Genomic DNA, 16,036 nt, shown 5'->3' on the forward strand with positions numbered 1-16,036 from the left:
GGAACTACAACAAATGAAAGTTACGTCGTCCCACTGAAAGACAGTAAAACACTAAAACCACTGGACAGTCAAACAAAGCACGACTGGGAGGAGGCTTCTGCTGCTGGGCTGTCTGTCTTCAACCCAGGCCTGTCTTTAGGAAACCAGGCAGAGACTAGAGCCAGATAAGAGACTGGATTAGTGGTCAAATGTGGTCCTGGGTTTCCACATCCAGGCCTGACTTAATTTAATTGCATTTCTGAAAAATAAGCTTCAGCCACAAGAGCCCTGGGGTACATCTGAAATGTAGGCAGCCTGGCAGAGTGACCAGCCTGCCTGGGCCTAAATCTTGACCCTACCCCTTCCAGGGGCTCTAATCCAGGTTTCCTACTCCACACGTCTGTGCTTTCATTTCTCATTTCTCGATGGGGATAGTATGCACATCAGAAAGTTGTTTTGAGAATTAAATCAGGCAACACATGTGAAGTTCTTGGAACCGTGCCTGACATATAATAAGCACTTAATTAACACTAGCAGTTGTTACTTAGGCTATTTGAGAGCCATTTACTCCACGGGCATGAATTACCTGGAATCACCCACCATGCACATGTCCACTATTTAGAGAAGATATCAATAACTATCTCTTACTATGTCAGACATTGTACAAGGTATTTTTAATATATTACCTCAATAAAGAGTTAATGAGTTACTCAAGACAGCTCAGAGTACGTAACATTATCCCTATTCTATAGATCAAGAATCATAATGAGTGAATGGCTTAGCCAAAGTCACACCACAGGCAAGTAGTCATTTCAATGAGGATGGAGTTGTTTACCAGTAACTGAATATCTAATAGTGACTTAACCAATAACAATATGGAAGAAGAAGGTTGAAAGTAGGAAGTTATGGGGTTGGTTTGGTGGCTCCACAGTGTTTCTATAACCTGGGCTCTTTCTATCCTTTGGCTCTGCCATCCTTGTCATGCTGAATTTTCATCCTTTTATCTGCTGCCTCATGGTTATAAAGTAGTTGCCACAGTTCCATGCATCACATCCTCAACCCAATGTCCTAAGAAGGAAGGACAGTCACAGCAAAAGAGTGGCTTCAAATGAACTTCTGTATTTTGATCCTCTACTCAGAGTACATTTCATTGACCAAAAGTAGGTCACATCCTTACCCCTTGACTAATTATTGGTGAAGAAAATGGGATTGTTGGTTTAGACAAATCACAGTGAAATACTCTGGGGTTGCCAACCTTACCTAAGATCAAGAGAAAGAGGGTGGAGGAATGGGAAATGGCCCTTAGGTAGGTAATGAACAGAGTCTGACTCACTGACTCTGGGTTCAGATTTATTTGCGATTAAAGCAGCACGTTCATTTTTTGTGTGGACAGCCTGGTGGGCCATTTACTCATATGATAAAATGATTGTATGGGAATAACTTTGCACATCAACTTTACTTGAGTGCCAATGGTTTTCTTACTGGACCTTTCCAAATGTCAAGGGGTGTCAACTTATAAATCCTAGCCCAGAGTCCATTCTTCAAAACACAACTATTTCAGTAGGAAGAAAAAAAGGGACTTCTAGGGACTCTCATTAGCTTTGAAGTCAGGCCAAGAAGTTGGCTTTCAGCAGCCAAGAAAAAAAAAAATCCACTGACATCCAGTGTGGAAATCTAGAAGGATTCGAGCTAAGTGAGGATCTGATTTGCATATACAGACATAAGAACTTGATTTTTCTTTGGATAGCTTTCTGATTCCTTTCCAGGCCAGAGCTTTGGAAAAAGTTGTTCCTTATTCAGAATATATGACTGCATCTGCACACTTTAACTTCGGGTACAGTGGACAAGGTAAAAAGCAGATTTGTGCTATATTTTAGAATTAAATCTCCCTTGCTTGATTTCAGTAGGGGATATTGTATGTTGCACGTAGATGGCTAGTACAATTAACACGGACAATACACATTTCAGCAAAAGGTTTCACTTTTTGCCCCTAGTAATATACCATATTTACTCTTAAAATTTGGTTTACACAGTTTTTACTAGAGCTGTGAGTTTCAGAAACTGATTTATAGCAAAATGGATTTCCTCCACTTAAACTTCACCCATGACATAATAATATTGATATTAAATTTTTAAATTATAGAATCTTATTTGGATTTGTTCTGATTTGATTTATAACATGATTATTTAATTGCAAAGACACTGTAGAGATTTTATTTTTATACCCAGTAACTCTTTCACATTCTTCCTCATTCTCAGCCCCCTAGGTTTTCTTTGGGAGGACAATCCTCCCTAACTTTAATACTATGTAATATGGATGAAGCTGGTTGAGCAGGTCTAAACCAATTAACATGGTCTAGCTCCTTGGTCATATGAGTTCAGGGATGGGAATATGTGGCAGAAAGTAGAATTTTCCCAATTATTCATTCTGCCTTCCTATAAAAGAATTACACATGCATGCCCACTGCTTTGTGACTTGCTTTGGAGAATGGAATGTGAGTGGACATGATATAAACCTCGACTGAGTGAAAGTTTTAAGAGCTATTCCATGGCTCAGCCATGGCACTATTTTCTCTCTGTCATTCCAGCTGCACCTCCTTGTTGAAGGGGCTGCTTTTTCCATCTAGATTTCAGTAGGAAGAGGCCATAAGGATCACCCACAAGCCAATTTACAGCTGATATGCAGCATGAGTGAGGAAAAAAAAAAAAGAAGAATCTGTGCTGTTGAAAACCACTGGAATTTGGGGCTTGGTTGTTATTGCAACACAACCTGGCAGATGCTGACTAACAGAGCATGGGAACCCGTTTAAGTCAATGAACAGGAACAAATTCCAGGACATGCAGGGTTGCTGCTGGACCAGTTTCTCCTTTACTCTGCACTGGCTGACGTGATGTTGGAAGGCAGAGGACGTAGCCAGGCCAAGAAGGCTGAGCCAAGGGAGAGCATGAGAGCCAATAAATTCCACTTTCTTTTTAATCCAGGTAGAGATGGGTTTTCTTTCACTTGCAACTGAGAAGTTCATCACTAAGAAAGAGAAATACCTGTTTCCCTGATCTAATAGGTCACTGGGAAGGAAAGCTCCCACCCCCGCCCCCAGCCCCCCACCATTAGTTAGAACATTACCTCAATTAACCAGTGGTCAAAACATTTTCAGGTTACAACAAAAGAATTCAATATTTTCCGTAGTCAGGATAAACAGATTTTTTTTCCTGTTAGGACCAAAGGCTCGTTCTAGGAAAAGCGTTAAAACTTCCAGGGGCTTCAAGCACCTTATTTTTCTTTTCATTAAACATTTTGAAAAATGTTAACATCAGCCTGCTCTTTACTTTGCACTGGGTGATAGATCAGTTTTGGAAATTCTCGGTAGAGAAACTTTAAAAACTAAACTCAATCGCATTTCAGCCAGAAGAAGTTGAGACTGTTTCAGGACTCTTGTAATATGGTTAATGACACCTAATTGTCCTGTTCTAAAGGATTAGAGTATTATCCATTGTTTGGATTAACACCATCTCTCTTACTTGGGAAAAGGAAATTAAACTAGTTGTTTTACACATACCTTGACTCCACGTGGACACTGAGTCAGCTGTGAGGTGTGTAATTTCATGAGGAAATATAATCCCTGATTACTGGAAAGCACTCACTTCCTGTTGTTACAACTCCTATGCATTGACATTCCCACAGGGGGAGGCAAACTCTTCCTGCAAAGGGCCTTGCAATTACTCAGCTCTGCCCTTGTAGCATGAAAGCTGCCATAGACTGTGTAAAGGAAGGAGGGTGTCTGTGTTCTAATAAAACTTTATTCATAAATACTGAAATTTGAATTTTGTATAATTTTCACGCATCACAAAATATTATTCTTCTTTTGATTTTTCTTCAACCATTCAAAATGTAAGAACCATTCTTAGCTCATGGGCCATACAAACACAGGTGATGGGCTATATTTGGCCCATTAATGGTAGTTTGCCAACCCTGAATTACTGAGTTCTTCCTGTGTTTCCGGCACTGAAATACGCATACTACCTGCATTACTCATTTAATTCTCACAAGAATCCTAAGGGGTAGGTAATATTATTACGGTCATTTAAGAGATGAGTAAACTGAGGTCCAAGAGGCAGCACAGCCTGGGGATGATGGGGCCAAGATCACAACATTTTAGCCTCGCTCTTTCCAACTAACAGGAGATGAAATGTGAAAGCTTAGAAACAGAAACATCATTTGTAGGACTAAGCAATTTAAAGCGATCTTTAAATGCTTCTTTATTTTCTTGACAAAAATATTGGGTTGGCCAAAAAGTTCGTTTGGGCTTTTCCATAAGATATTACAGAAAAACCTGAATGTACTTTTTGGCCATCCCAATATTTTGCTTTCATTTGTATCTCTATCTGATTTTGTGTTATCTTTCAGTATCAATCATTTAACTAATTCATGTTATTTTTCTGTTTCAAATTTGAAAATAAAACACATTCTGTTTGCCTGCTGGAGATCAACTCTGCATTTTCACGTGCGAGCTGCAAGAGACACGAGGTTCCTCGGATAGGCAACTACACACGAATATCCAAAAAGAAGTTTCTCTTCAGAAAACCTGGAACTTCGAAGCTAACAACTGCCCTGGATTTAACCTGCAGCTTTTAAATTTAAAGTTCATGGGAAGAGGTCCCTCTTGTAGGCTGCTGAAACAGAGACCTAGGCTTGCTAGAAAATAGCCAGCAAACTCATGAGAATTTGAATTACCAGAGACCTGAGCTTTGTGAGCTACTAAATTTGGCTACAAAAAGAAACGGGGGGGGGGGGAGAAGAAGAAGAAGGAGGGGGAGACAGGAGGGGGAGGGGGAGGGAGAGGAAGGGGAAGAAGAAGGTGGGGGGGCAGAGAAAGAAGGGAGAGATGGAGAGAAGGAAAGAGAAATAACAACAGTAACAACAACAACAGAGCAGATTCCGAAGGGTTTTCTCCCAACAAGAATTATGACATAGCCATTCTAATTTTTATTCCACATCACAGACATCCTTTCTGGAACATATTGGATTTTCAACTTCTGCTCAGTTCCAGCAATTAAATAAAGGTGAAAACACAAGTCCCATCCATGGCAAGCAAACAAGAGACACCTCGGAAGAGCCAAACATATTTTGCCTTGGTGAAATGATAACAAACAGTTTCTATCTTAAGGGGCTGTGAACTTCGCCCACTTAGAACATTTTCCAAAGACTGTACTTCTTTCAGAGCAGAAAGCTGCTGTTTTGGGTCTGAAACTCATAAGGCCAATGTATTCATCTCCCTGGAAGATGTTTTGGAAAGATACATTTTTGTGGTGTCTCACAGGGAGCCATCTCCTTCAGACATGAACGCAACATCTTGAAAGTTTTGACCATCATTCTCGGAAATTAAAGGCCAAAAAGAGAGTGAGGCTCAACATATGTCTGTCAAGTGTAGACACACACAGTTGGCTCTCCTGCCCGAGACCAAGAGTCTCACAGCAACTATTGCAGCAATCTGCCATCATATCTGATGCAACTACCTGTCCTGGGTACCACCCACTGTTAGTGGAGAATCTAGGTTGCCATGGAAATAAAGGCGCAAGAGCGATCGAAGTAAGATGAAGCAGAGGGTGCAGCATCATTGTCCCTTAAGGAAGCGGCAAGATGTTCTTATGTTTAGTAGACTCTTTCAGCCCCTTAAGGGTAACAAATGCTAAAAATGTGTGCTCTGATTTTGCATTTTATTTGCATTGGTTCAATGGGCTTTACAAATATTTATCCAAAGTTGTTCCCCCATGGTCCCTAATTACGTGAAAGGCAGAAAGAGTCTACAGCGGATGAATAACACTTGGAACATGCAAGAACCCAGGACCCCAGAGCTGACACCCCCAGTGGTCCATCATGCCGGAGATGAGTATGGAATGATTCTGTCATTTAATGCATAACTTACATTCTCCTCTGCACCTGTGGGAACTGAATCCTCTTTAACTGACTAAAGGGAAGATAAAAACAAAATTAAGAGTCAGACTGTTACCAAAACCAGGGCTAACAGCTCTCGGGTGCCATTCTTGGACATAGCTTATGCTACCTTGTTCCAAGAAGAAACTCAAGGAGCTTTACACAAATGTAAACAGTGTAAATTAAGTTATGTATTTTAAAATGTAACAAAGGAAAAATAAACATACAGATGCAGGCAGAATACAAATGGAGTAAGGAGAAGGGATGCGACAGAAAACACAAACTACAGTCTTGGCTGTGGGCAAGGAACACGTTTGCCTTGACAGTTTCTGGTAGCTGATGAAAAGAGGGATCTATGATTGGTCACACGATACAGTCATTGTTAGGCAAGATACATGAGCTTCTCAGGAAAATTCTGGTAACGTGTCCAGAGACATACATCCCATGGTCCTCAGAGAGCAAGCAGTACTCAGCCTTACCCTGGCAGTCGGGCAGTGGCCAGCATCCGAAGCTCCATCTGACATCAGCGTTCAACGTAGGCCAAGGTCACCATGCCAAAGTACAATCTGGTTAAAATACTTCTATGAAGGGCCAGAGGGCTGGGGTCCAACACACCCAGCTTCAAACCCTGTTAATCCCTGCAGTAATTCTGGCATCTACAGTCCTGCCCCAAATAGGAGAGGAGTTATCCAAATCCTATCAAAGGTCAATGTCACAATCATTATATCAGTTTGCCAAGCTCCAACTTGGGAGGTCATCTTTGCATATTTTTTGCAGTTGTTCTGAAGGATTTTTAGGTGGGTGGGTGGTGGTGTTTACAGACCACTTTGAGACTCACTTGACAGAGCTGGTCTCTCTTCTCAGAAAAGTAAACATGAACAAAATATTTTGCAAATAATTTCAGGGTGTTCATAGACCCTTGTCTTTCTTTTGGATTCCAGGGTAAGAACTCTTATCTATGTTGATTTTGTTCCAAGTCCTGCCTTTATTTTTGCTTTAAAAACATGCAGTGGGAGAGGAAGAAGGGACCTGACATTTGCAAATATATCTTCTTCATGTGGTGCTCTGCATACACCATGTCACTTAAAGTAGCCCCAAGCGGTCAGCATGGTGACCTTCACTTACACGACAAGAGATGGAAGTACAGAGAGGTGAAGTCACTTGTTCAGGATGGTACAACTAGAAAGTGGTGAGGGCTTCCCTGGTGGCGCAGTGGTTGAGAGTCCGCCTGCCGATGCAGGGGACACGGGTTCGTGCCCCAGTCTGGGAAGATCCCACATGCCGCAGAGCGGCTGGGCCCGTGAGCCATGGCCCGTGAGCCATGGCCGCTGAGCCTGCGCGTCCGGAGCCTGTGCTCCGCAACGGGAGAGGCCACAACAGTGAGACGCCCGCGTACCGCAAAAAAAAAAGTGGTGAAAATGGTTCCAAAAGCCAGGTTTTCCCCCTGCCGTGATAACTTGAAGGATCAGAATCACTTTGTGTGGGGCTTCCCTGGTGGCGCAGTGATAAAGAATCCGCCTGCCAATGCAGGTGACATGGGTTTGAGACCTGGTCCGGGAAGATCCCACATGCCACGGAGCAAATAAGCCCGTGCGCCACAACTACTGAGCCCATGTGCCACAATTACTGAAGCCTCCGCACCTAGAGCCCATGCTCTGCAACAAGAGAAGCCACCACAATGAGAAGCCCGTGCACGGCAGCGAAGAGTAGCCCCCGCTCGCCCAACTAGAGAAAGCCTGCACGCAGCAACGAAGACCCAATGCAGCCAAAAATTAAAATAAATAAAATACATAAATTTATTTTTAAAAAAAAAGAATCACTTTGTGTGTGTGTGTGTGTGTGTGTGACTGTGTGGGCTTCTTTCTCCTCTACCAGACTTGCTCTCTCGCTAGATGAGATCTTCAGCTTGGACCATTTATTTTTCCTTATCTTCTCATACTGAAGCTTACCTGCGCACAAAATATGTCCCTAAAATGGACTGTGGGTTTTCTGGAAGCTTCTGATTGTCAGAAAATTATAGCACATTCAGAAGGAATTGCAAGCAGTGTAGCTTTCTTGGAACTACACCCCTTCTCCCGAGACCACCTGGATGCTATTTAATCCCATGAAAAGGCAAGAGTTAAATGATATTTTAAAAGCCAGGCGTCCTTAAACCTGACCCACAAAAGTTTCAAGAGTCAATATACTGTCTACGTTAGGCTGAGAAAACCCGCCCACTATGTAAGAACGGCACTTTTAGGTTTTCAAGGCCTCTTTCCTGTCCCAGTTGGTTGTAAGGAGACTAGTTTGTGCTTTGGTTTCCTGTGTCTGGCAAGTTCTTGGCTGTTGACTGCTCACTGTTTTCTAGAGGAAACTGAGAACTGGGTGTAGGCGATGGTGCGGCGTGGAAGGAGCTATTCTCAACAGCGATGTTTCCATCATCTTTGTTACGGCTTCAGACATCCAGATCCTTCTGATGTTTTAAAGTTGGCATTATAAGTACCGTCTGTTTCAAAAGCAATGACTATTTCCCACTTCAAAGTTCTACTACCCAGCAAAACACTCCTTATTTTGGGAATTAGCCCAGTGGGACATTTCTCAAAAGTCAGTAATTTGCATACCATTTTCACGATTCTTGACCTGCCCGTGTACCATCTGTATTTACGTGATATTTGTCTTTAAGTTGACTATCTTTTTACTTAAACAAATATATTTTAAAAGAAAGCATCTTATCATTATCATGAATGTAATATCAACATCCTCCCTGTAACCAAAAGTATGTATCAAAACTACTGCAATGAATAAAATAAAAATGCTCATTAAATTCTAATTATTTTTAAGTTTTTGTTAAAAAGAGAGACCAGCAAGCGTTATTAGCACAGTAAAAAGTGCCTATTAATATCACGAAGAGATTTTATAATTAAGGTCACCAAAGGAAACGGAGTAGAATGGCGAGAAGATAACTTTGCATTACCTGACTGATGAAATGTTTAGGGCTGTCTTCAAGAACCACTCAAAATCATTTTGCACATTTTTGTACATTTGCACACTGGCCTAAGGGCATAGCCTTCATGTTGGGGTGGCTGAAATCCAGTTAAAAGAAGGACCCAAAATTGGATAATGAGACGCCAGGTTCTTGTTTCCCTTTTGTGTTCGGCACATGTAAGGAAAACCTGCTCAGAACCCAAGTCTAGAGCATCTTGGGCTATGGAGTCAGGTTCAAATTCACTGTTTTAGCTGTGCAACCTTGGGCCAGTCAACCACAGCTCTCTGAGCCTCAGTTCACTTACTCAAAAGTGGGCTATTGGACTGTTACCAATCAGAGAGTTGTTCTAAGGAATAGATACAATAAAGCCTGTGACGGGAAAGTCATGCCTGAGGAGAGCTGAGACTCACCTACGTCTGGTGGCTGGGGTCAGGCCACACAGCTCCTCCCCGTACGTATGTGAAGACCTCCCTTTCCAAGGGCATTAGAGACTCTGGAAGGTGTGTGTATGGTGGGAGGGACAACTTAAGCCATGTTTGCAATGAGGGGTCAGTTGTCTACAGTCTTTTCTAGAAGTCAGAAGGCATGGGAGGAGAAGAAATAAAGACTTTAAGAAAAGGACATCAGAAAGAGAATTCACCGATGGAAGTTAGGACTCCAGGCAAGCCAGCTACCTGCAGGAGGAGTTCTGGGTAGGATGCTGGTGGCTGGTAGACCAACTCAGACCAGCTCAGCTACCCTCGAGTTGGGCGTCCACTGGGGAGAAAAGGGCTGCGTGGATGCCGAGGGTGGGTCTTGTTAAATGGCGTCACTCTGTGTCCCGAGCCAGAGCTGAGCACCACACAGAAAGAGAGTTTTCTCCTACTGCTTTGCAAGTGGCAGGGGAACTATGGCAGGCTCGTGAGGACATCAGTGAGGCGTCGGATAAGTTGGTGTGGACCTTCTCCTTGGTGGCTCTGGTGACAGTGGTGTGGTTTGGGAGTGATCACCCAGTAGAGACATATGGGGGCCTGGACTGATTGGTGATCACATTCCTTAGATTCCTAGAACTGTGTGAATGGGATGAGGAGGGGTGTGGATTGACGTGCTTCAGGCGATGAAAACTGCTGACGTTAATCTCATATGTGTAAAGCACTTAGCACAGTGCCCGCACATAGGATGTGTTCAATTAGTGGAAACGATTTTTGTGAATGCTGAGGAAAAGTGGCATAAATTAGGCCTACGTGACCTATTTAAGACTTTTCTTAGGGAACCCTCCTACATTGTTGATGGGAATGTAAATTGGTGCAACCACTATGGAAAACAGTATGGAGGTTCCTCACAGAACTAAAAATAGAGTTGCCATACGATCCAGCAATCCTACTCCTGGGCATATATGTGGACAAAGCTACAATTCAAAAAGATGCCTGCACCGCTATGTTCATAGCAGCACTATTCACAATAGCCAAGATATGGAAACAGCCTAAATGCCCATCGACAGATGAATGGATAAAGAAGATGTGGTACATATATGTATGCAACGGAATACTACTCAGCCATAAAAAAGAATGAAATAATGCCATTTGCAGCAACATGGATGGACCCTGAAATGATCATACTAAATGAAGTAAGTCAGAAAGAGAAAGACAAATACCATACATCACTCTTCTGTGGAGTCTAAAATATGACAGAAATGAACTTATCAACAAAACAGATAGACTCACAGACATAGAGAACAGACTTGTGGTTGCCAAGGGGGAAAGGGAGTGGGGGAGGGATGGATTGGGAATTTGGAATTAGCAGATGCAAACTATTATATAGAGAATGGATAAACAACAAAGTCCTACTGTATAGCACAGGGAAATATATTTAATATCCTGTGATAAACCATAATGGAAAAGAATATGATAAAGAATGTGTATATATGTATAACTGAATCACTTTGCTGTACAGCAGAAATTAACACAACATTGGAAATCAACTATACTTCAATAAAATATATTAAAAAAAACTTTTCTTGACTAATTCCATGTTGCTTTCAAAATTTCCTTATATCTATCTCAGATATACGTTTGCTCCTGAATCCCTTAGGAGCAGACATTTTTAACGTTGCTCTTAGGTTATACTGGGTTCCAGCATTGGAATGGGGTACAGGATGGTGTGGGTCTCAGTTAAAATCGTGATGATCTGCTCCCTACAGGATAAGTGGCACATTGACCTTCGTACAACAAAAATCCCAGGACATCCTAACTTCAGCCCATTGTGCCAGTATTTTGAGATCCTTATTGTTTATATTTTGTTGTATTGTTTATATTTTGGATTGCATTAATGAGCCCTCCCAGCCTGTAAACTTGACAAATGCCCTTCACAGTTTATTGACCAAGTTACAAATAAAAACTCTGAATAAACAGGCCTGAGGCCAGATTCCAGAGGCCATCCCAAAGACAGCTTCTTGCATGTGGTTTTGATCCTCTAATAAATATCCTTTGTTGGCTTGCATCTACCCATCTTCTGAACATGCCTTAGATGCGACACTAGAGAACTGAAGAAAAGCAGTAATACTATCAAAGATAATAACAATGATAACAACCCACATTATTGGGCTCTGCGTTAGGCAGCAGGTTAAGTTTTTACGTTAGTATTCCACGTCAGTCTTCAAAATGGAAGCAGATCTCCCCTAATTTCTAGGCCTCTGCTCCAATACCTATTACATGTTGCTCTTATTCTAAAACAATACCTCCCTTTGACGTTTGAGGTGTGTCTCTAATTCTCCTTCAAAGCTGACATCCTGGATCTCACATTTAATGTGTATCTGTAACCAGGATGGTTTCCACGTTCAAGACACAACTACAGACAAAGACATCGGACAACTTCTTCCTTTTCTCCCCATCTTTTCCACACAACAGAAAGCCTGTGAGCTGAGGACCCAGCAGAACCAGGTTCCAATTCATCATTTCCACTGCCAGCGAGTACGCCGTGATGGGTGATCTCTAAGGAGAAGGAGAGAAGACTAACTCTTCCACACTGGGAATATGTTTGGGAAAGGAATTTCAGAGACAGGAAGGAAAATAGGACGGCACAGCAACTCACTTCAAAGCGAATGAGAGAGAATGATTGTAAAGTGCAAGGTCGATTTCTGCAGACCAGAGGCATTTATTAGGTTCTCAAGTCCTTCAGCCAGAGGAGCATGATAAGGTGTGGGGCTGGTCAGGAAACACACAGAGCATGGGATTCTCATTCGAATCTCAAAACCAGGAACACTTCAATCTTTTTCAATAAACTGGACATCTGGCTGTTATCTGGCGAGTCTAAAAATTGTCCAATCTCATTAACAGCAACAACAAAACTCCAGTTTGAAATCTAAAGGATCTTGTCTGGACATTTATATTGCCAAGAATAAGGATCTAAATAGCATATGTACTTATCATATAAACGTGATTAACGAGCTCCTCTCCTTTAAACAGCGCATTTCAATTCTTAAAGGAATGTTTCTTTAAAATGCTGTCACATGGTAGCACTTAAGCCAGAAGACACCCTGTTGCTACCAAGTCTTCCAGAAGCACCATTTGGATCACGTGACGGCTGTTCTGAGTTCACTGATTTCACGGTGGACCTAAGACTTTTTCTATCAAGGCTGGATACTTCATCCCATCTTTCAAGTGCTTCCATAATTGTCCAGCCCTGTGCCGGGCTTTCTAAACCAGGATCCCCATGGATTCTGGGATCACACACAAGATTCTGTATTTGAAACAAATAACCCAGATGAGTCAAAGGAATTTTTAAGTTCTCTTAGTCTGTTTTGACCTACACTGACTGCTCCCTTGTCTGAACAGCCGCAGCGTTTTTAAGCTGTATTCCACGGATTAACACTGGATTCCACACTTGACTGTTTTGTAATTCACTCACTGAATGCCACTCACTTTGCATTCATTTTCCAACTCAGTTCTCCCCCACATCATGAAAGGTAGGTACCACCTCCTACTTTCAGAGCTGAGGAAAGTAAGGCTTGGAGGGTTTAGGTCTCTGCTCACATTCAGACAGCCAGTAACCCTCAGAGCCGAGATTTGACCATGTGTCTCTTTGGCTTCAGAACTCACATTATTTCTCTACTTCATCATTTGTCTCTCCCAAAGGAAATCAGGAAAAAGGCTGTTTTGAAGGTGCTCCAAATGTATCATTTACTAATTGTGTGCAGGCACATACACATACACACGCACGCGTGCATGCATGCGTGTATATCCTATTCCTCCAAATGGATTTCAAGGTTTTGATGGTAGTAAATATGTCTTAGACTTGTTTTGTACCTCGGGTGCTATTGGCACTTGAAGCCCCACGTGGCTTTTCAGATCATAACCAGCAATGTCATACTTGAAGAAATGAGGGTAACACCGTTCACTGAGCCCTTAGTATGTCTCAGATGCTCTCCATGTAAATGATTGGATTCTCATAACAACACTGTGAGATAAACACAGTGCCTATTTTACAGATGAGAAAATAAAGGCTCTGAGTGATCAAGTAATTTGCCCAAGGTTACATAGTCCCACCTTTCTGATTCTGACTGTTACGCAAACTCGCCGTCCCCAAGATTTTTTAAGATAATCTACTCCAATCGTTTTACTCAACAGAGGAGGAAAAAGAAACCCAAACAGAGTAAATAACTTTTGTGAGGTCACAGAGCAAATGGTATTCCAGTTAACCCTGAACAATCAAGGGCGCAGTTAGGCCATATAACTGGATTTAAACATTTTCTGGCAAGCACAACGTAATTTGAAATTAATTTTCTCAAAGGTTATTTTTGTTTATAATAAGAACTACTTTAGCAATCAAGACTATAAATCAAAATAATGCATAGTTTCATACTGACAGCCTGTTAGGGGAAAAATTCATTTCTGATGTTCATAATTGCAAACTTCAAAATGTGTTTGTTTAAAAGCTTTTCAATTAAAAGAGAAGAAAGCGAGCTTAGGGTTAGTTACTGGAAATATCAGCATTTTCTGGTGTTTCCCTTTGTTTGTTTTTCAAAATTTTTACAAGAATGGTTTTATAGCCAAAGCTTATTCTAATTTAAAGAAAAGAAAACAAAGACTTTCATTTTGTTTCCTACTAGAAATAAGTTCCTTCATGAGAATGTAAGCTACCAGAGGACAGCAATCTGCTCACTGATATTTTTTCAATGCCTAAAACGTAGCACACACACCCCCCCCAAAAAAATTAGCACAAAGAAAGTGATTAAAACCACTGCTGAATGAGTGACTCTCCCCTTTTTCACTTCCATATAATCTATTCTTTCAGATTGGGTGAAAGAAGGAAAGACAAGATTTACAGGAGACTTGGTTTTTAGTTTCTCTTAACCTCACTGTTTTTATGATCTACTAAAGAAATAAAAGTCAGATAATGGTGAAAAACCAGTGAGACTGAAATAAATGAATAGATGAATGCCCAGTGGTCCAGACTTTTATTTTCAATGGAAAGAGCCGGAATTTCAAAGAGGAACCAACACATCCCTTATAGATGCCAAAGATAAGGAAAGATAAAGCATGTGAAGTTTAGAAGCCTCCCCAGACTGGATGGCACAGAAAGATGCAGAAGTGGACATGTTAGTGTCCCAGCCCTCCGAGCATAAATGACGGAAGGAGGACGGACCACTCATCAGACGCTGTTGTGTGAACCGCGGTGGTGGTGATGGTGGCGGGGAGGCGTTTACTGGCCTTTTAAAATTTAATCCTCGCTCATTTCCATGGCATGGGTACTATTATCACTTGCATTTCACAAATGAGGAAACTGAGGCTCATGGAGGTGGACTGGGACTCAGAGTGGGATCTGTCTGACTCTAAGCTTTTAACCCTGCATCAGTGTTCCTCCAACTTCAGTCGTTTGCTGACCTCCAGTATAGTTCTGCCACGTTGTACGCACCATCTGTGGCAGCCGTGGCCGTGTGCTGGTCAGATTTCCCTGCAAGAAAGGCAGGCTTCGATTGTCACGCCTTCAGCATCTGCTACCGCTGAGATCTCCTCGCTGCTCCCCGGAAACGACTGAGCACAGAGGGTGCTGGGCTGGTCCTGCCCAATGCAGGACTCCCCCCGGGGCACGCTCTGCTCTGGGGGATACCTCCCGCCCAGCTCAGCACCACAGCCACCCTGAGGTCTTTCCAACCCTCTCCTCCTTCCCTCTCTCCCTGCACAGAGGTGTCAGCCCCTCGCTGCGGTCTGCAGCCTCTCGCCATCCACTCCTGCCCCCTTCCCTTTATCCTCCACAGTCGGTTTCCTCCGATACATCTCCTGCACATCAATTCTGTCTTAGTGTCCGCTTCCTGGAGGACCCCGATTTACCGTTATTTACTTATTATCCGTACCATTAATTACATAACACTTTCCTTTTAATTGCATTACCTTTTTAAACTAAATCTATATAGTCTCACCTTGACCAAAATATATGTTAATCTTGACTTTAATGTGCTAGTTTTATTTTTCCTAATACACTTTGAATATATGTATATATGGCTATTTAAGTAAAAATATTTGAATATGAGTCACTTAAGTCTCCCCCTTGCCACCAATATATGGATGTAACTTTCTTGGAAATTTTTCCCTTCATTATATTGCTGATAAAATATTTTTGTAAAAAAAGAGTGGTGAAGAAGGAGAATTCGAACAGAATGCCAAGTGACATCATCCCAAGTTTTCATTAAGTATTAAGAGTTTGTGTTCTGGGCAGAACCTAGAAGGGAGATTTCTGTACAACAGAAAACAAACAGGAGAACATTTCAGAAATCCAGCTGGCTTCTGGACAAGAGCATAAACTAACAGCACAGCGGCATCTGTATTTATCACCTTCCTTGCATTGCGTGCCAAGTGGCATGGATGTTTTGTTGAAACGGCTGAGTTAGATTTTTCCAGCTCTATCTTACACCTGCTCCCACCACCTCCCCCTGCCCCATCCCTGACTTCTCGCTCATCTTTTGGCCACATTTGAAACAGGCAAGAGTTCTGCACCTGTCTGGCAGCTGAGGTTTGCTCAGCAATGAGATCAGGGAATAGCTCTCAGAATTGCTCAGCCCTACCCACCTCATTTCCTTACTTGGCACCTTAATTCTCAAGGGAAAAGAATTCAGACAGCGGTTTGAATTCTCCTCTCACAGAGCACCTTGTGGGCTTGCCCTGGTGGTGAATTGGTTGACAACC

General features: G+C 42.1%; 1 protein-coding gene across 2 annotated transcripts in view; it reads right to left on the reverse strand.

Annotated features, from left to right (window-relative positions):
- Positions 1-16,036, reverse strand: part of BCAS1 (brain enriched myelin associated protein 1) — a 106,667-nt gene that overhangs the window by 19,936 nt on the left and 70,695 nt on the right. Inside the window, exon 8 of one of the 2 annotated variants that reach the window (XM_082671010.1) lies at positions 5,904-5,945. The exons of the other annotated variant lie outside the window; for it this stretch is intronic. Coding sequence (XP_082527136.1) covers positions 5,904-5,945 — 42 coding nt within the window. The remainder of the gene's footprint in view (positions 1-5,903; positions 5,946-16,036) is intronic. 2 annotated transcript variants of the gene reach the window in all.

The sequence above is a fragment of the Grampus griseus genome (assembly GCF_964374135.1).
Source record: "Grampus griseus genome assembly, chromosome: 14".
In the NCBI taxonomy this organism is placed as follows: Eukaryota; Metazoa; Chordata; class Mammalia; order Artiodactyla; family Delphinidae; genus Grampus; species Grampus griseus.